The sequence below is a fragment of the Telmatherina bonti genome, assembly GCF_933228915.1.
Source record: "Telmatherina bonti genome assembly, chromosome: 14".
In the NCBI taxonomy this organism is placed as follows: domain Eukaryota; kingdom Metazoa; phylum Chordata; class Actinopteri; order Atheriniformes; family Telmatherinidae; genus Telmatherina; species Telmatherina bonti.
In genome coordinates this window covers 34,437,865-34,459,430 of record NC_136612.1, presented here as the reverse complement: position 1 = coordinate 34,459,430, position 21,566 = coordinate 34,437,865, and the positions used below count along the sequence as shown (strand labels likewise).

General features: G+C 48.0%; 1 protein-coding gene across 1 annotated transcript; it reads right to left on the bottom strand.

Annotated features, from left to right (window-relative positions):
- Nucleotides 1-144: 144 nt before the first annotated feature.
- On the bottom strand, nt 145-20,497 carry alg1 (ALG1 chitobiosyldiphosphodolichol beta-mannosyltransferase). Its single transcript, XM_079252425.1, has 13 exons — nt 20,199-20,497; nt 18,520-18,597; nt 18,346-18,449; nt 11,892-12,040; nt 11,714-11,803; nt 10,645-10,758; nt 2,246-2,373; nt 2,106-2,144; nt 1,969-2,028; nt 1,726-1,836; nt 1,333-1,447; nt 1,016-1,091; nt 145-288 (listed from the first exon to the last, which is right to left on the bottom strand). The coding sequence occupies exons 1-13, from the start codon at nt 20,488-20,490 to the stop codon at nt 157-159; spliced, it is 1,488 nt and encodes a 495-aa protein (XP_079108551.1). The 5' UTR covers nt 20,491-20,497; the 3' UTR covers nt 145-156.
- Nucleotides 20,498-21,566: the final 1,069 nt, after the last annotated feature.

Here is a 21,566-nt window from a genome sequence, read left to right as displayed (position 1 = left end):
TGTTTCACAGGAATCATGTGTCTTATTCTGCAGCTTTACGTAGTCCACATCTCAGGCTCATCAGTGTCCCTGTGGGACGTTTAAACCCTGAGTGGGGGCTTTTGTTGCAGTACTGCAGGAGGTCCTGGTAATGTGGCAGCGTCACACTTTGGTTCATCATTGAGCGGCGATCAGAGGCAGAACATTCTGGTCCCAGTTGTCATCCCAGCGCTGCCCCCTGCTGGTGCGGAGGTTCTTCCTGAACTCTCCCAGTCTACCGTCTGAACTGGGAAACTCAGAGAGGAGGGACTGGGAACACAGAAGGAAGAAACATAAAGTGAATAATGGCGCTAATTCAGAGAAATTTAAGCCAACAAAGAAAAAAACAGAGATAAAACTGTACAAATTAAAATAAAAATAAGGGGGTGGGGGGGTTATGGACCATGCCTAAAATCCCATTGGCCCTCCTGGCGCCACCCATGAAAAATTCTAACATACTTGGTCTGAATGGACGATTACCTGGATGCAAGTGAAGGCTTCATGTAATGTAGTTCTACATGTGGTTTTACATCTACATCACCATGTTTTAGATCATCACCATGACAACATCAGGTAAAAGTAAACATTACATCTGCACAGGGCAACACAGTGCAGTTCAGCATCTAACCACAACGGCAAAAAGCAGCAAGTGTAGATAAAATAGATCTTAACCAACAGTAGAATATCATGTCAGTAATTTACAAATGGTACTATGAGCATATATACATAACATATGACATAACATATATACAGAACATATATGACTAATTGCAAGAGTTTGTGCAGCAGTGATTAAAGTCTTACATGCAGGTTAATTCTAATTAAATATATGAATGTTTGCTTTCACATCAGACCATTTTAGATTTAATAATCAGTTCATTATTTACAAAAAAAAGAAAACTTCCTTTGCCCATCCTCCCTTTTCCCAGCCTGCCCCCCCCCCCCCCCCCCCCCCCACCCCCGGACAGATCAGCATCTGACTGGCTGTTGGTCTCACCCGGAGCTGCTGGGCGAGCTCTGCAGAGTCTCTGAAGATCAGTCCGTTCTCCTCGTGCTTCACCAGCTCGTGCAGACTGGAAGAAACACAGCTGCATGTTTTAGTTTCTATTTCTGGTTAAAAGAGGTTTTACTGCAACAACAAGCTGGCTTTCCAGGAGGACGGGGGTCTGAATCCCAAGTCCCGCTGCACCATAGTTCTGCATGGACACATCTGTGGAAAGCTGGGCAGTGAACTCGTATCGGACACATTCATCAGCGGTTTGGTTCCAGTTGGAGGATTAAACTGGACGGGGAAATCTGGGAACAGGTTCTTACCAGTTGAAGTGGATGGCGCAGACGGGGAGACAGCAGCCGAACATGTCCACCACCTTCATGGGCAGATCCAGACCGCTGGACGACTTGTGGAGACAAACACCCAGATCTGCTGAACCTGCAACAAACACAGAGGTTTTATAAACTCACCGGGTTCCAGGCAACAGCTCTGTTCTGCAGCGCCGACATGTCCACCGTCTCCACCAAGACATGTCCTCCATGACAAGACATGTCCTCCATGACATGACTGCTGTCCCTTCAGACCGTGGACAACATACCTGCATCGCGGTGCATCAGGAACAGTTCCTTTCCTTCGATGCAGCGAAGCAGCCAATCAGGATGACTGTCGCAGCCTGTGATTGGTTAGATTTTTTCTCCTGTTACATAAAAACCAACCTAATAAGAGCGGGTAGTCTTTGGCCTCCAGCCAGGGCGTGCAGATCTTCACGTGTTCCAGATGCAGAGTGTCGATCAGCTTCCTGTAGTGTTCCTTCTGAGGACCTTTACCTGGACAGAGAGACAAGTCTGACTCCTGATGATGACACGGTTCCAGGTGTTTACCTAAAACCAGCGTGTCGTCCTTCAGGATGGTTCAGCAGATGCTGACTGGGTCAGATAGAGATGAAAGCAGGTGTTTACCTGTGATCACGCAGAGTAAATCTGGCAACGAAGCTCCGCCTCTGATGAAACCTTCATAAGCTGTCAACGACAAACGGTTGTAAACGTGGAAACACGTCAACAGTTTGGTTTTAATCTCAGCCTGAGACGTTCGGTACCTTCCAGAGCCGCCAGCAGGATGGAGAAGTCTTCATCCTCTGGTTTTATTCAGAAAATGATGAATTGTTAAAATGTTGTTAAAGATTCATTCATCATACGAAAGGATGTGTATGTCGCGTTGCCATAGTAACAGATGCACCTGTCCAGCTGGTACTGCTGAGCAGCAGCGCCGGTCGCTTCACACTCAGAGTCACAGCGCCATCAGTTCGGTCACGGACAGTCAAAGCCGTCCTCTCCATGTCCACGTCTCCGTCCACACCGTTGGACCTGAGAATACATCAGCGAATCACATTTCATGTACGAGAAAAGTGCTTCACTTACAATATTAACAGCATTACAGCAGGCTGCAGAGAAAAAATCAAAAAGACACTGAAGTGGTGCAAAAATCATCATAAAATCATGTTAAATAACATTTAAATAATTCAAAGCTGCAACAGTCTAGATGTGGTTACATGGTCAAATAAGACCCACACAGGAGCACCACACTTCCACAGACGCATGAGACCTGTGCAGGAGCATGAGACCTGTGCAGGTGCATGAGACCTGTGCAGGTGCATGAGATCTGTGCAGGAGCATGAGATCTGTGCAGGTGCATGAGACCTGTGCAGGTGCATGAGATCTGTGCAGGAGCATGAGATCTGTGCAGGTGCATGAGACCTGTGCAGGTCCATGAGATCTGTGTAGACGCAGGACACCTGTGCAGGTCCATGAGACCTGTGCAGGTCCATGAGACCTGTGCAGGAGCATGAGACCTGTGCAGGAATATGAGACCTGTGCAGGAGCATGAGACCTGTGCAGGAGCATGAGACCTGTGCAGGTGCATGAGACCTGTGCAGGTGCATGAGACCTGTGCAGGTGCATGAGACCTGTGCAGGAGCATGAGACCTGTGCAGGAGCATGAGATCTGTGCAGGAGCATGAGACCTGTGCAGGTCCATGAGACCTGTGCAGGTCCATGAGACCTGTGCAGGTCCATGAGACCTGTGCAGGAGCATGAGACCTGTGCAGGTGCATGAGACCTGTGCAGGTGCATGAGACCTGTGCAGGAGCATGAGACCTGTGCAGGAGCATGAGACCTGTGCAGGTGCATGAGATCTGTGCAGGTGCATGAGACCTGTGCAGGTGCATGAGACCTGTGCAGGAGCATGAGACCTGTGCAGGAGCATGAGACCTGTGCAGGTGCATGAGACCTGTGCAGGTGCATGAGACCTGTGCAGGTGCATGAGACCTGTGTAGACGCAGGACACCTGTGCAGGTGCATGATACCTGTTCAGGTGCATGAGACCTGTGCAGGTGCATGAGACCTGTGCAGGAGCATGAGACCTGTGCAGGAGCATGAGACCTGTGCAGGAGCATGAGACCTGTGCAGGTGGATGAGACCTGTGCAGGTGCATGAGACCTGTGCAGGAGCATGAGATCTGCGCAGGTGCATGAGACCTGTGCAGGTGCATGAGACCTGTGCAGGTGCATGAGACCTGTGCAGGAGCATGAGACCTGTGCAGGAGCATGAGACCTGTGCAGGTGCATGAGACCTGTGCAGACGCAGGACACCTGTGCAGGTGCATGAGACCTGTGCAGGAGCATGAGACCTGTGCAGGTGCATGAGACCTGTGCAGGTGCATGAGATCTGTGCAGGAGCATGAGATCTGTGCAGGTGCATGAGACCTGTGCAGGAGCATGAGACCTGTGCAGGAGCATGAGATCTGTGCAGGTGCATGAGACCTGTGCAGGAGCATGAGACCTGTGCAGGAGCATGAGACCTGTGCAGGAGCATGAGACCTGTGCAGGTCCATGAGACCTGTGCAGGTCCATGAGACCTGTGCAGGTGCATGAGACCTGTGCAGGAGCATGAGACCTGTGCAGGTGCATGAGACCTGTGCAGGAGCATGAGACCTGTGCAGGTGCATGAGACCTGTGCAGGTGCATGAGACCTGTGCAGGAGCATGAGACCTGTGCAGGAGCATGAGACCTGTGCAGGAGCATGAGACCTGTGCAGGTCCATGAGACCTGTGTAGACGCAGGACACCTGTGCAGGTGCATGAGACCTGTGCAGGTGCATGAGACCTGTGCAGGAGCATGAGACCTGTGCAGGAGCATGAGATCTATGCAGGTGCATGAGACCTGTGGAAGAGCATGAGACCTGTGCAGGTGCTTGAGACCTGTGGAGGAGCATGAGACCTGTGCAGGTGCATGAGACCTGTGCAGGTGCATGAGACCTGTGCAGGTGCATGAGATCTGTGCAGGTGCATGAGACCTGTGCAGGTGCATGAGACCTGTGCAGGTCCATGAGACCTGTGTAGACGCAGGACACCTGTGCAGGTGCATGAGACCTGTGCAGGAGCATGAGACCTGTGCAGGAGCATGAGACCTGTGCAGGTGCATGAGATCTGTGCAGGAGCATGAGACCTGTGCAGGTGCATGAGACCTGTTCAGGTCCATGAGACCTGTGTAGACGCAGGACACCTGTGCAGGAGCATGAGACCTGTGCAGGTGCATGAGACCTGTGCAGGTGCATGAGACCTGTTCAGGAGCATGAGATCTGTTCAGGTGCATGAGACCTGTGCAGGAGCATGAGACCTGTGCAGGTCCATGAGACCTGTGTAGACGCAGGACACCTGTGCAGGTGCATGAGACCTGTGCAGGTGCATGAGACCTGTGCAGGAGCATGAGACCTGTGCAGGAGCATGAGATCTATGCAGGTGCATGAGACCTGTGGAAGAGCATGAGACCTGTGCAGGTGCATGAGACCTGTGGAGGAGCATGAGACCTGTGCAGGTGCATGAGACCTGTGCAGGTGCATGAGACCTGTGCAGGTGCATGAGATCTGTGCAGGTGCATGAGACCTGTGCAGGTGCATGAGACCTGTGCAGGTGCATGAGACCTGTGCAGGTCCATGAGACCTGTGTAGACGCAGGACACCTGTGCAGGTGCATGAGACCTGTGCAGGAGCATGAGACCTGTGCAGGTGCATGAGATCTGTGCAGGAGCATGAGATCTGTGCAGGAGCATGAGACCTGTGCAGGTGCATGAGACCTGTTCAGGTCCATGAGACCTGTGTAGACGCAGGACACCTGTGCAGGAGCATGAGACCTGTGCAGGAGCATGAGACCTGTGCAGGTGCATGAGACCTGTGCAGGTGCATGAGACCTGTGCAGGTGCATGAGACCTGTGCAGGTGCATGAGACCTGTGCAGGAGCATGAGACCTGTGCAGGTGCATGAGACCTGTGCAGGTGCATGAGACCTGTTCAGGAGCATGAGACCTGTGCAGGTGCATGAGACCTGTGCAGGAGCATGAGACCTGTGCAGGAGCATGAGACCTGTGCAGGAGCATGAGACCTGTGTAGACGCAGGACACCTGTGCAGGTGCATGAGACCTGTGCAGGAGCATGAGACCTGTGCAGGTGCATGAGATCTGTGCAGGAGCATGAGACCTGTGCAGGAGCATGAGACCTGTGCAGGTCCATGAGACCTGTGTAGACGCAGGACACCTGTGCAGGTGCATGAGACCTGTGCAGGTGCATGAGACCTGTGCAGGAGCATGAGACCTGTGCAGGAGCATGAGATCTATGCAGGTGCATGAGACCTGTGGAAGAGCATGAGACCTGTGCAGGTGCATGAGACCTGTGGAGGAGCATGAGACCTGTGCAGGTGCATGAGACCTGTGCAGGTGCATGAGACCTGTGCAGGTGCATGAGATCTGTGCAGGTGCATGAGACCTGTGCAGGTGCATGAGACCTGTGCAGGTCCATGAGACCTGTGTAGACGCAGGACACCTGTGCAGGTGCATGAGACCTGTGCAGGAGCATGAGACCTGTGCAGGAGCATGAGACCTGTGCAGGTGCATGAGATCTGTGCAGACGCAGGACACCTGTGCAGGTGCATGAGACCTGTTCAGGTCCATGAGACCTGTGTAGACGCAGGACACCTGTGCAGGAGCATGAGACCTGTGCAGGTGCATGAGACCTGTGCAGGAGCATGAGACCTGTGCAGGAGCATGAGACCTGTGCAGGTGCATGAGACCTGTGCAGGTGCATGAGACCTGTGCAGGTGCATGAGACCTGTGTAGACGCAGGACACCTGTGCAGGTGCATGATACCTGTTCAGGTGCATGAGACCTGTGCAGGTGCATGAGACCTGTGCAGGTGCATGAGACCTGTGCAGGAGCATGAGACCTGTGCAGGAGCATGAGACCTGTGCAGGTGGATGAGACCTGTGCAGGTGCATGAGACCTGTGCAGGAGCATGAGATCTGCGCAGGTGCATGAGACCTGTGCAGGTGCATGAGACCTGTGCAGGTGCATGAGACCTGTGCAGGTGCATGAGACCTGTGCAGGAGCATGAGACCTGTGCAGGTGCATGAGACCTGTGCAGGTGCATGAGACCTGTGCAGACGCAGGACACCTGTGCAGGTGCATGAGACCTGTGCAGGAGCATGAGACCTGTGCAGGTGCATGAGACCTGTGCAGGTGCATGAGATCTGTGCAGGAGCATGAGATCTGTGCAGGTGCATGAGACCTGTGCAGGTGCATGAGACCTGTGCAGGTGCATGAGACCTGTGCAGGAGCATGAGACCTGTGCAGGAGCATGAGATCTGTGCAGGTGCATGAGACCTGTGCAGGAGCATGAGACCTGTGCAGGAGCATGAGACCTGTGCAGGAGCATGAGACCTGTGCAGGAGCATGAGACCTGTGCAGGTCCATGAGACCTGTGCAGGTCCATGAGACCTGTGCAGGTGCATGAGACCTGTGCAGGAGCATGAGACCTGTGCAGGTGCATGAGACCTGTGCAGGAGCATGAGACCTGTGCAGGTGCATGAGACCTGTGCAGGTGCATGAGACCTGTGCAGGAGCATGAGACCTGTGCAGGAGCATGAGACCTGTGCAGGTCCATGAGACCTGTGTAGACGCAGGACACCTGTGCAGGTGCATGAGACCTGTGCAGGAGCATGAGACCTGTGCAGGAGCATGAGATCTATGCAGGTGCATGAGACCTGTGGAAGAGCATGAGACCTGTGCAGGTGCATGAGACCTGTGGAGGAGCATGAGACCTGTGCAGGTGCATGAGACCTGTGCAGGTGCATGAGACCTGTGCAGGTGCATGAGACCTGTGCAGGTCCATGAGACCTGTGTAGACGCAGGACACCTGTGCAGGTGCATGAGACCTGTGCAGGAGCATGAGACCTGTGCAGGAGCATGAGACCTGTGCAGGTGCATGAGATCTGTGCAGGAGCATGAGACCTGTTCAGGTCCATGAGACCTGTGTAGACGCAGGACACCTGTGCAGGAGCATGAGACCTGTGCAGGTGCATGAGACCTGTTCAGGAGCATGAGATCTGTTCAGGTGCATGAGACCTGTGCAGGAGCATGAGACCTGTGCAGGAGCATGAGACCTGTGCAGGTCCATGAGACCTGTGTAGACGCAGGACACCTGTGCAGGTGCATGAGACCTGTGCAGGTGCATGAGACCTGTGCAGGAGCATGAGACCTGTGCAGGAGCATGAGATCTATGCAGGTGCATGAGACCTGTGGAAGAGCATGAGACCTGTGCAGGTGCATGAGACCTGTGGAGGAGCATGAGACCTGTGCAGGTGCATGAGACCTGTGCAGGTGCATGAGACCTGTGCAGGTGCATGAGATCTGTGCAGGTGCATGAGACCTGTGCAGGTGCATGAGACCTGTGCAGGTGCATGAGACCTGTGCAGGTCCATGAGACCTGTGTAGACGCAGGACACCTGTGCAGGTGCATGAGACCTGTGCAGGAGCATGAGACCTGTGCAGGTGCATGAGACCTGTGCAGGTGCATGAGATCTGTGCAGGAGCATGAGACCTGTGCAGGTGCATGAGACCTGTTCAGGTCCATGAGACCTGTGTAGACGCAGGACACCTGTGCAGGAGCATGAGACCTGTGCAGGAGCATGAGACCTGTGCAGGTGCATGAGACCTGTGCAGGTGCATGAGACCTGTGCAGGTGCATGAGACCTGTGCAGGAGCATGAGACCTGTGCAGGTGCATGAGACCTGTGCAGGTGCATGAGACCTGTTCAGGAGCATGAGACCTGTGCAGGTGCATGAGACCTGTGCAGGTGCATGAGACCTGTGCAGGAGCATGAGACCTGTGCAGGAGCATGAGACCTGTGTAGACGCAGGACACCTGTGCAGGTGCATGAGACCTGTGCAGGTGCATGAGACCTGTGCAGGTGCATGAGACCTGTGCAGGTGCATGAGATCTGTGCAGGAGCATGAGACCTGTGCAGGAGCATGAGACCTGTGCAGGTCCATGAGACCTGTGTAGACGCAGGACACCTGTGCAGGTGCATGAGACCTGTGCAGGTGCATGAGACCTGTGCAGGAGCATGAGACCTGTGCAGGAGCATGAGATCTATGCAGGTGCATGAGACCTGTGGAAGAGCATGAGACCTGTGCAGGTGCATGAGACCTGTGGAGGAGCATGAGACCTGTGCAGGTGCATGAGACCTGTGCAGGTGCATGAGACCTGTGCAGGTGCATGAGATCTGTGCAGGTGCATGAGACCTGTGCAGGTGCATGAGATCTGTGCAGGTGCATGAGACCTGTGCAGGTGCATGAGACCTGTGCAGGTCCATGAGACCTGTGTAGACGCAGGACACCTGTGCAGGTGCATGAGACCTGTGCAGGAGCATGAGACCTGTGCAGGAGCATGAGACCTGTGCAGGTGCATGAGATCTGTGCAGACGCAGGACACCTGTGCAGGTGCATGAGACCTGTTCAGGTCCATGAGACCTGTGTAGACGCAGGACACCTGTGCAGGAGCATGAGACCTGTGCAGGTGCATGAGACCTGTTCAGGAGCACGAGACCTGTGCAGGTGCATGAGACCTGTGCAGGTGCATGAGACCTGTGCAGGAGCATGAGACCTGTGCAGGAGCATGAGACCTGTGTAGACGCAGGACACCTGTGCAGGTGCATGAGACCTGTTCAGGAGCACGAGACCTGTGCAGGTGCATGAGACCTGTGCAGGTGCATGAGACCTGTGCAGGAGCATGAGACCTGTTCAGGTGCATGAGACCTGTGCAGGTGCATGAGACCTGTTCAGGAACATGAGACCTGTTCATGAGCATGAGACCTGTGCAGGAGCATGAGACCTGTGCAGGTGCATGAGACCTGTTCAGGAACATGAGACCTGTGCAGGAGAATGAGACCTGTGCAGGAGCATGAGACCTGTTCAGGAGCATGAGACCTGTGCAGGTGCATGAGACCTGTGCAGGTGGATGAGACCTGTGCAGGTGGATGAGACCTGTGCAGGAGCATGAGACCTGTTCAGGAGCATGAGACCTGTGCAGGAGCATGAGACCTGTGCAGGTGCATGAGACCTGTGCAGGTGCATGAGACCTGTGCAGGTGCATGAGACCTGTGCAGGAGCATGAGACCTGTGCAGGAGCATGAGACCTGTGCAGGTGGATGAGACCTGTGCAGGAGCATGAGACCTGTTCAGGTGCATGAGACCTGTTCAGGAGCACGAGACCTGTGCAGGTGCATGAGACCTGTGCAGGTGCATGAGACCTGTGCAGGAGCATGAGACCTGTGCAGGAGCATGAGACCTGTGTAGACGCAGGACACCTGTGCAGGTGCATGAGACCTGTGCAGGTGCATGAGACCTGTTCAGGAGCATGAGACCTGTGCAGGTGCATGAGACCTGTGCAGGTGCATGAGACCTGTGCAGGAGCATGAGACCTGTGCAGGAGCATGAGACCTGTTCAGGAGCATGAGACCTGTTCAGGAGCATGAGACCTGTGCAGGTGCATGAGACCTGTGCAGGTGGATGAGACCTGTTCAGGAGCATGAGACCTGTGCAGGAGCATGAGACCTGTGCAGGTGCATGAGACCTGTTCAGGAACATGAGACCTGTTCATGAGCATGAGACCTGTGCAGGAGCATGAGACCTGTGCAGGTGCATGAGACCTGTTCAGGAACATGAGACCTGTGCAGGAGAATGAGACCTGTGCAGGAGCATGAGACCTGTTCAGGAGCATGAGACCTGTGCAGGTGCATGAGACCTGTGCAGGTGGATGAGACCTGTGCAGGTGGATGAGACCTGTGCAGGAGCATGAGACCTGTTCAGGAGCATGAGACCTGTGCAGGAGCATGAGACCTGTGCAGGTGCATGAGACCTGTGCAGGTGCATGAGACCTGTGCAGGTGCATGAGACCTGTGCAGGAGCATGAGACCTGTGCAGGAGCATGAGACCTGTGCAGGTGGATGAGACCTGTGCAGGAGCATGAGACCTGTTCAGGTGGATGAGACCTGTGCAGGAGCATGAGACCTGTTCAGGTGCATGAGACCTGTGCAGGTGGATGAGACCTGTGCAGACGCACCAACAGGTGAGAACAGAACAACAAGGCAGAAACCTCAGAAACATGCGTCCCTGTGTTGTAACAGTGTATTTATATGAAAGTCTGCTTGCTTAACGAGTCCCTGTAGGTGTGTCCTGCCTCTCTGTGGGAATACCGTGGTGGTTTAAAGCCTCTGCAGGGTTCTGTGCTGACGGTTCTGGGTCGTTTCTCACCCTGCATGCTGGAACTGAGGATGAGTCCCTGCCAGCCTCATGAAGAGCTCGTGCTGCAGCTTCAGAGGAGTCTCTCTGAAGATGGAGGCGGGTCGGTCGTACAGCGTCGTTGCCCTGAAAAGATCAAACAGTCAACAAGATGCTCCTGCAGGTTTCTAACCTTTCATCCTCCTACTGGTACGTTTCCACTGCTGGCTGCGGTGCAGGCTGTGAAGCTGGAAGACAGCAGCAGATTTTATTTGTCTGGAAATGATGGATGAGGACTACGATATTTTCTTTTCTGCTTCCTGGACACTGAGTTCACACGCTTAATAAAGTTTACCTTCTTACATGTTACACTGATACTTTCTATCTGCATAGTTTAGAGTAGTTCAGAAGACCTGGAGACCTCTCGCTCGCAACATCTGTACATGGTCAATAAACTGGACAGAGCATGGTTGGTCTATAGATCAATTTCTCATCAGATAAATTCCACAACAGCAGGAACACTCGGACAGGTGGCCAGTCCATCGCAGGGCCACACAGAGAAACAAGCAACCCTCTATGCCCACATTCACTCCTAGGGATGGCTTTAGACCTCACACGCGTGTCTTTGGTGGTATAAGTAGTGATATTCAAGATCCCTGTTGAAAGATTCAGCTTTTTGGGCCAAATATTGATCTGTGATTATGTGATTAAACCTGATGGATGGATAGAAGGACAGACGGACGGATAGAACATGAAGACTTGGTAAAACGCTGCATTGGAACTGAGCTTCTTGTGGATGAGAATGATGTATTGTACAGTGGCCCTGAAGAGTCAAAGCATTAAAAGTGTCATAATACACAATGTTCTTGGAGCCCACTAGGGGGTGCTCATGGCCCCAGCATGGGTCACACCTCCATCACTGTGTCCAGCAGTTCAACACTGCCCCCATGTGGCCAGGTAAAGAAATTACAAGCCAGGTAAATGCAGGCATTTAATCTGTTTCTCTGCTTTCTTTGATATTTTTAGTATCTTAAGTCCGTTCTTTTTACGTCGAGCTCATCTGATGCTGATTCCAAAACCAGAAATGAGGGTCAAACCTCACCTGATGCCCCAGTTTTTCTGCAAGTCATCCTTCATGGCGTTGGTGACACACAGGTTGTGAGCCGCCAGAGGCCCGAAGAACTGCTCGTACCTGCAGGAAGAGACGGAAAACGCCGGATTGTTGGAGGCGGCTGCAAAAAAAAGTTCAGAATGAGGATTTCTGTTGCAGCACCACCCACCACTTCGCCAGACGGACCACCGGATGGGACGCTCCGTGGCTCAGCGCCATGATGGTGTAGCCGTAGTTGTGCCAGTCGATGATGAATCTGCTCCCTCGCAGGACGCAGACGAGCCACGCCACTGCAATGCCGGGCAGCCCAGGAGGATTCTGGGATACAAACAACATGTACACATAAACCGGCATAGATCTATAGGTCTAATATAACATGTGAGGCACCGCAGGGATCCATTTTCGGTCCTCTGACGTTTCCAAAGTAAGAACATAATGAGGTTTGTGTTATTTTGCAGACGACCGAGCTCTGGTTCAGATCAGGTGTGGAGCTGCAGCGGATCACCGACGACCTAATGGACTAAATAAATGTTAATATTGAAGTTTGTGGTTTTCCGGTGGCCGTTCCCAGACATGCATGCATAAGAACTGAGCTCCGGCACTAGCCTTCGATTTCCCCCAGACTCGAGAATTAAATCCTGCAAAAATAGTGTTAACCCGCAGCAGTAATGAGTGGGGATAAAACTAAGAAAGCAAAATACGGACTACGAAACAATCCCGGCAGTGAAATGGAAAAAGAAGCGTCGGCTAACACAACGGAGCTAACATCAGAGCAACATGGCGACCACGCGGTTAGCCTAGATCTGATCCGAGGTGCCATGAGCGAGGTCATGACTGCTGAAATGGCCACTCTCCGAGCTGAGTTAAAGACTGACTTGCAAGATTTTCGCTCAGCATTTCATGAGGATATGAAAAGACAAATGGACGAGTTCACTAAAGAGGTACATCTAAAGTTGCAGGAGTCCGCTAAGCGAGTGGATCACGCTGAGGCACGCATGAAACAGATCAAGAACAACATGGCGGAAACTGAGCGATGGGATATTGGAGTGAAGGATGCACTTATTCAGCTGATGCAAAACCAACATAAACTGCAAGAGAAGGTCTCCGAGATGGAGGGGCGTGCCAGGCGCAACAATATCCGGATCTACGGAGTGGCGGAGGACTCGGAGGGCACATCTATGATTGCCTTTATTGAAAATCTGATTAAAAGCGAATTTGAGAACGACCTGGGCCAGGATTATAATCTCGGCATTGAACGCGCCCACCGGGTGTTAGGCTTGAAGCCCCCCGCGACAGCCCCCCCTCGGTCTATAGTCGTCTACTTCCTCCGCTTCACCGTGAAAGAAAGACCATGGAAGAGGCCAATACACATCAACAACAAGCAAGTGTACTTCGATCATGACTATGCATTGGATGTGCAGAAGAGAAGAAAAGAATACATCCCTATCAAAAGAGCACTGAAGGCTAAGGGGATACGTTTCCAGACCCCACTCAGCAAGATGCACGTTTTCTTTGACTCTGGAAGCATCCTCTACAATAGTGCCACTCAAGCTGCGGATGACCTGCAGAAAAGAGGCATCGCCGTGGACCGGATCACCGTCGCGAAGACCAGCACCGCACAGGCCGTGACTGAGGAGACGCTGAAGCAACTCCTGCCGTGGGAGACGCAGACTACACATCGTTAATGGGCTCGTGCCTCTATTCTCAGATTGGAGGTCTCCATTTTTTTGTATCCCTGTTTACCCATTTTTCTTTTTTCTTTTCTTTTTTCTCTCTGACATTTACCCAAATGAGGGGCCCCACCTTGTGGCCTGCCCCCTCACCTACGTAGGACAATATTGCATCCTCCGTAGTGGAAACCCAGTTCTGTGTTCTATTGTTTTTTTTGTTCAATGAGTTCACGTTTTAATGTTGTTATTTTGAGGTCAGGGGTGACATTTAGGTCTCAATTGTTTACTTATGTCTTTTAAGAAATATAACGTACTGTCATTAAATGTTAATGGGTTAAATAATCCTCTTAAAAGGAGCAAATTGGTTGTAAAAATGAAAAAAGAAAAAGTAGATATAGCATACTGGCAGGAAACTCATCTGTCTAACATGGAACACGACAAACTAAAAAGAATGGGGTTCAAAAATACTTATTACTCGTCTCATAGAAGTGGAAAAAAACGAGGAGTGGCTATCTTAATCTCAAACAGAGTCAAATTTGAATTCATATCTGAATTAAGGGATAATGAAGGTAGATTTATACTAGTGGAATGTAAAATGGACCAAAAAGATGCTATGTTGTTGAACGTGTACGCACCACCTGGGAGCAGTATGGGTTTCTACAAAAAGGTGTTTGATCTCATTATCACAGAATCTCATGGGTGTTTGATTTGTGCAGGAGATTTTAATCTGTTATTAAATCCACAACTGGATACTACAAATACAGGAAGAAAGCGTACTCCTATAGAAAAACGTGTAAACAAAATGCTTTTAGACTTAGGCCTTATGGATGTGTGGAGGTCTGTGCATGGATCAGTCCCAGGATTCACATTTTATTCTGCACGCCACTCCCTCCACTCAAGGATAGATTATATTTTAACGTATAAAACTGATCTAAACAGAATAAAAGAATGCAGACTTGGTCAAAGAGACTTCTCTGACCATTCTGGAATTTATTTAAGTCTTCATTTGGATGCCAGACATAGAAACACGTTATGGAAATTAAGCACTGGTATGCTAAATGATCCAGCGTTTATACAGACAATGACAACAGAATTAAACCTGTATCTACAGGACAACAACAATGGGGAGACAAACCCTAGCATTGTATGGGATGCAGCTAAAGCTGTTCTTCGCGGGAAAATAATTGCTAAATCTGCCAGGCTTAAAAAACAAAAAACTTTAGAAATGTCCCAATTGCAGGAAAGACTGAAACTTTTGGAGGAAAGGTACCTGAAAGAAAAAAGTTCCACAGTGGAACTTCAAATGAGACAGATTAAACAAGAAATAGATAGAATATTAGGTGAAGCAGTTGAAAAAAATATACGGTACATGAAGCAGAGATATTACGAGGTGGGGCCTAAAACATCTAAACTCCTAGCATGGAAGCTCAGAAAACAACGAGCTGAAAATTCAATTCATAAAATAAAAGACCCTGAAAGCCGTAAGATTGTAACTGACCCAGATAGTATTCAAAAATCATTTGAAACATATTATAAAACTTTATATAGTCAACCTGTTTTGGCTGACAAAAATATAATAAAAACCTTTTTGGATTCTTTGGACCTTCCCTCACTCGGCAGAGATGCAAATAATAAATTAATGTCATTAATAACACGTCAAGAAATTGATAAAGCCATTTCAAGTCTCAAACCGAGTAAATCTCCTGGTACGGACAGGTTCCCACCTGAATGGTACAAGAAAATGAGAGAGGGCCTAATACCCCAACTCGAGACCAGTTTTAATTATATTTTGAAAGGTGGCTCTGTACCCCCAATCTTGGAAAGAGGCCGTCATATCTGTGATTCCAAAAGAGGGAAAAGATAAAACTGACTGTAAATCATATCGACCAATAAGTGTTCTAAACACTGATTACAAATTGTACACAACTATTCTGGCGAGACGAATGGACACAGTGATGCCCTCACTGATTGATGAAGACCAAACAGGTTTTCTAAAAAACAGACAAACCCAGGACAATATTAGGAGAACTCTCCACATTATTGAACAGATTCAAAACAGAAAATTAAATGCTATGGTTCTTAGTCTTGACGCTGAAAAAGCTTTTGATTCGGTCCGGTGGGACTTTCTATATTTAGCAATGGAAAGATTTGGATTCTGCAGTGATTTTATAAAATGTATTCAGGTGCTTTACACCTCTCCCAGTGCTAGAATCAAAATAAACGGAAGCCTATCCAATCCCATACAGCTACAGCGCGGGTGTAGACAAGGGTGCCCAGTGACCTGGACAGCTGGAGCCTGCTTCCACTTGACATTGGCAACAGAATACAGACAGTCAAGATGAACATACTTCCTAAACTATTATATCTTTTTTTGTCTTTGCCAATACCCATCTCTGATAAACAGTTTAGGGAATGGAATAAACACATTTAAAGGTTTGTTTGGCTTAAAAAGAGACCAAGAGTCAAATTTTGCACATTGCAGTTGCCGAGGGAAAGAGGGGGGCAGGCCCTACCCTCTTTACGAGACTATTATGTATCATCACAGTTGAGGCCACTGGTCTGTTGGTGTAACCCATCTTATGATGCGAAATGGAAGGTAATTGAGTCGTCTCTATCTAATGTGCCAATTCAGTCAAGATTAGGCCATATTACTGCTGAAAGTGGAAACTATTTGACAACCAGCCAATGGATTAATTTGACACTTAAAATTTGGAAGTCAGAGGTTAAAAAAATTGAAAGTCCAGGAGGAGGTTAAAATTCTTAGATGGCCAGCATACGATCCTGACTTCTTACCTGCTTTACAAGATACCAGATTTAAACATTGGACATTATATGGCCTAACTGCTGTTTGCACAGTATACAAGAAAGCAAATCTGATGTCTTTTGATGCTTTATGTGAGTTGTACGGTTTGGAAAAACACGATTTTTTTAGATACTTACAGCTTCGCAATTATATTACTAAAAGAATACAGAATACCACTGTTGAAGAGTTTTCATTATTTGTTAACATCTTTATCAGTGCATATAAATCAGCAAGTCTCAAAAGTCTTATTAGTAAGCTATACCGTAGTTTGATCATACTTAAAACAGATTCAACAACTTACATAAAGCAAAAATGGGAAAAAGAAATGCATACTGCAATTACAGAGGACATGTGGACGGGGGCTTGGGAGATTCAGTTTTCATCCACCAACTCCAACACTTGGAGGGTTTTTTGTTGGAAAACACTTATTCGCTTTTTTATTACACCTAAACAAAAATCTAAGTTTAGTATGGGCTCTGCACACTGTTGGAGGGAATGTGGTGAAACAGCAGCGGACCACGGGCATATATTTTGGTTATGTCCAGTTATTCAACCCTTCTGGGCAGAGGTGACAAATGTAATCTCCAAAGTGCTAGGTTATAACGTCAGCTGCTCTTTCACACTACTATACCTTGGATGTAGTCCAGATGAGCTGACTACAGATGATATGTATCTCCTCAAAATCCTGTCCACATCAGCAAAGGCGGCTATCACAAAATGCTGGCTAAAGAAACAGCCTCCTACAATGACTCTTTATTTCCATCATTGAAAACATTAAAGTTATGGAACTCATGACTTATACTTTGCGCCTTCAACAAGACCTAGGAACAAGACGCTGGAGAAAATGGCTGAACTGTGACAGTACCTAAAACAAAAAAAAGGGTTAATCTTATGTAAACTTTTTTTTTGTACGTGCCAATTATTGTATTAGATACCCCCTGACCTCTTCTGTGTTTTGTTTTTCATAAATGAATATGTTTACAAATAAAAAGTTACAAAAAAAAAATATTGAAGTTTGTGAGGCTGGAAAACTGTCAGATCTTCATAAGTTAGGAGGAAAAAGAGATTTCTGGTGGATTTGGTTCACCGTTGTGACATCATCTCTACATGCCCAAAACCAGCTTCTCTTCCAGCCATGACGTTGAATTCACATTTTTAATATGACATTTTTACTAACATTGTTCATGTGTTCATGTGTGAAAAGAATTAAACATACTAATTTCATTCATCTTCACATTATTAAGTTGTTTTTGTTTTTTTTTGTTTTTTACCAGCGTTTATGTGTTTGTTTTTATTTAGAACTGTGGCTCTTGGTGGAGGTTTGTGCTCTCTGAGTGCTTTTCTAGTAGAATTGTTTTACATTCCTGGTAAAAATATCAAATTTATTTGTTGAATGTATGCTATATATATTTTATTTACAATTATCTGCCCGTTTGTTTAACTAACTAACTAACTAACTAAAAGACAGACAGACTGACAGACAGACAGACAGGCATTCCTCAGTACTCTGTATCAGCAGAAACCCCGGTATCAGAACTGGTAGAAATGGTATCGGAACATCCCCACTTTATAGTATTTGGTGCTTTTACCATACATGAGCTGCTGTGTAGATGTTTTGGGAAAAACATACAAAAGCATTTTTTTCCAAAATAAAAGCTCCAACATTTCCACATTTGATTCAGTTTAAAACAAACTAGAAAACTAATTCGGAGAGCGCACACCAAAGCCAAAGCCTTTAAAAAGTTCCTGGATCCAAACGATGATCTAGAGTAAAATCAGTTCTTCCTTTTCACATTTCCAGCAACTCCATATTTTTTTTTTGTTGTTATCTTGAACACAAACAAACAAACATACAAACAGATAAAGCTGGTAAAAACATAACCTATTTGGCGAAGGAAAGGATATTCTGAAGCTGGAAGCGCAGCCATTATTCCAGACGTTATTCCAGCTGGTGTTTAGAGACAGAAACCCGTTTTGTTTTCTGTTTTTTTATTTAATTTATTTTGTGAATCTTTTATTGTGAAGTTTCTGGAGAAAAGGAAATGACATCGATGAGTTGTAGCAATGGGCGGGGACGTAAGGTTTGTATGTCTGTGCTTGCCGACATGCGTTAGGAAACGTGATGATGTGAACGCAGCGAGGGAACCAACCTGCATCAGGATGATTGACTGGAGCTGCGTCGTCAGCAGGACACCGAGGAGCTGCAACGACTGAACCATCGTCTTCGTCACGTAGGCGAGGAGTTTCGGTCCGGCTGGAACACAGAAACACGTTCGGTTTGCTTTTCAGACACATTGAAGCTGAGAAAGCCGGGTGTGTTTTACCTCTGATGCCTTTCACCTCGGCGATGGCGTCGATCCGGATTCTGTCCTCCGTCAGCACGTCGGGATGAGGTTTGGAGTCTGAAAGGAAAAAACAAAACAAAAAAGAAATTAAATTAATTAGTTATAAATGAATAAACGATGTTATAAAACTTCCTTCCTCCTCCCATCCTTACAAGCACTCTTCCTCATTCCACCTTTCCTTATTCTTACATCCTTCCATCTTCTGACCATCCTTCCTTGCTCCTTGCATCCTTCCTACATCCTCCCTCATCTCATGCTTCAGAGCATCTTTGCTCCTTCCATCCTAACGATGTCTGACAGCAGGATAAACAATCCTACTATCACACTGTCTCTGCTTTCAGGATCTGGATATAAAACCATTTTCTCAAATTAAACTCCAGTAAAACTGAGATTCTCATCACTGGTCCGGATCCAGTCACAGATTTCCACCTTTCATCTGACAACTCCCCTCTGTCACCTTCTCCCTCCTGCTGCCGGCTTGGTGTTATCTCAGAGAACACATGCAGCAACATGCGACACATTAAACTGGTCACAGAACCAGCTTTCCATCGTTTCCGCTCCTCTCCCCCTCCCAGCAGCTGAATCCCTCCTTCATGTCTTCATAACATCTCGCTTCGCTTATTGCAACAGCTGTCTTTATGGCACAATCACCAACCTCCTCCGCTCGCCTCCTCATCCACACCTGTTCCCGGGACTACATCCCACCTGTCCTCCACAACCTCCGCTGGGTCCCTGTGCCATACAGCATCAAGTCCAAAAACCCTCCTATTGACTCATAAAGCCTCCACAACCAGGCTTCCATCTACCTGAGACATGCTTACCCCTTCATCCCTGCATGTAGCCTTCGTTGGCAACATCCTGGTCATCCAGGACCAAACATGGGATTAGCGGAGAGGGGCGGGGGTTCCTGTCTTTCTGTTAATGCCTCAACCTTTCAAAACAAGACACCACAGATCCTGCTTCAGATCCGAACTGAAAACCTCACCTGTTCTGCTTTAAACACGTAACTTTTTAAACATGATCATTTTTATATTCTGTGTTTTATTTCAATGTTCTTTTATGTGCTTGTTGTGTTTTTGCTTTGTTTTTACCCGACTTTCATTCTGTAAACCTGCTGCTGAAAAGGTGCTGCATAAATAAAATGCATTATTATGATTATTATTATAAACAACCGGAATACGATAAAGTCAGGCATGAACCACTTTCTGTCTGTCTGGCTTAACTTCGGCGAAATGGGTCATTTTTTAGCTTGTTTTTAAGCATCGCTGCGTTCATCTTACATCTGTTATTCTGCAGCAGTTTGTTGCTGTTTTTAGTCTCACCTCAAAGAGACATTACATATCCGAGCAGTTGTTTTCCTTTTTCTTAAGGAAAAAAAAAAAGATTTTCATGGTAGATTTTTTTTTTTTAACTCTCTGGTCGTTTTGCTTCTTCTTCTGTGGTTCTTGACTTAAATGATGTACAGTATATGGAGGGCTAATTTGCATTTCTTTCTGGTTTTTAGGAAGTCTTTGTGGTTATTTCCAATCTTTCTTCTCCTTTTCAGACAAAACAAGAATCTCTGAAGCAGGTTTTACTTTGATTAAACTCTTCATAAAAACAAATTTATCACATTTCGAGGATGAGAAATAACTGAAAAATGCTTCTTTTTTTTTTACCTAAAAATCCAACAAACGTGACGAGATATCCGTGTTTGCTGAGGGACAAGGCGTGATACTGCATCCGAGGACTGCGACCGATGTCCCCCAGCACCAGCACGCACACCCGCCGGTCCGTGTCCGCGTCCCGGTGCCGCAGCTTCCGCCACCACAGCGACACGAACACGGCCACCAGAGTCAGGCAGACAACCGGCCACGTTACATCCGAGCCTGTCGCCATATACGCGACTAACAGCGGAACAAACAGCGAGAAAAGTCCCAGGCAGGCTGCGGCTGAGCCGGGCACCGCCATGCTTGTTTGAGATTTCCGATGACGCGGCTCAGAGAAGAGGCGGGGCTTAGATTTAAAGCGACAGGAACGGACCGGAAACTCACAACAAACCGGTTAAATCCGGAAAATACACAGATTTATTTTCAAATTTGATGTCTTATCTCTCATCATTTGTTATATAACGATTTAAAATGTGTTTTTATCTATAAAAATGATCTCGGTTTAAGTTCCACCATGTCAACAAGAATCAATTTGTCTGAAATTGTAAAGCAGTAGACACAAAAACAATGTTTAAAGAAAATTTATTTAAAATATCCATCCATCCATCCATCCATCTTCTTATCCGGGGTCGGGTCGCGGGGGCAGAGCCTAAGCAGGAAAGTCCAGACTTCCCTCTCCCCAGCAACATTTGCCAATTCTGCGGGGGGGATCCCAAGGCGTTCCCAGGCCAGCCGAGAGATATAATCCCTCCAGTGTGTCCTCGATCTTCCTCGGGGTCTCTTCCCCGGGGTCTCCTCCCAGAGGGACGTGCCTGGAACACCTCACCAGGGAGGGGTCCAGGAGGCATCCTGACCAGATGCCCGAGCCACCTCAACTGGTTCCTCTCGATGTGGAGGAGCAGCGGCTCTACTCTGATCTCCTCCCGGACGACCGAGCTCCTCACCTTATCTCTAAGGGAGAGCCCGGCCACCCTACGGAGGAAACTCATTTCAGCCGCCTGTATACGAGATCTTGTTCTTTTGGTCACGACCCACAGCTCACGACCATAGGACATATTAAAACCATATTAAATCATATTAAAAATGTTAAAAGTTTTATGTTTTTTATATTATAAAAAAAAAATCTGCTGACATGTCTCCAGATTAAAAAAAAAAGTGAAAAGAGTATTTACAAAAATGCTAAACTGACTTTGATGTGTTCATGTGTGTATCAATGCATGTTTAACAGATAAGAAGCACTGAATACATAAACTGCAGTGCGAGTGGGTGAATTTAACCTGTGATGTAAAAACACACTGACTGGTCAAAACTAACTAGTAAAATCCAGTTGTTGTTTTTTTTTTATTGTATATACACAAAATTAAATTAAGGCACTGA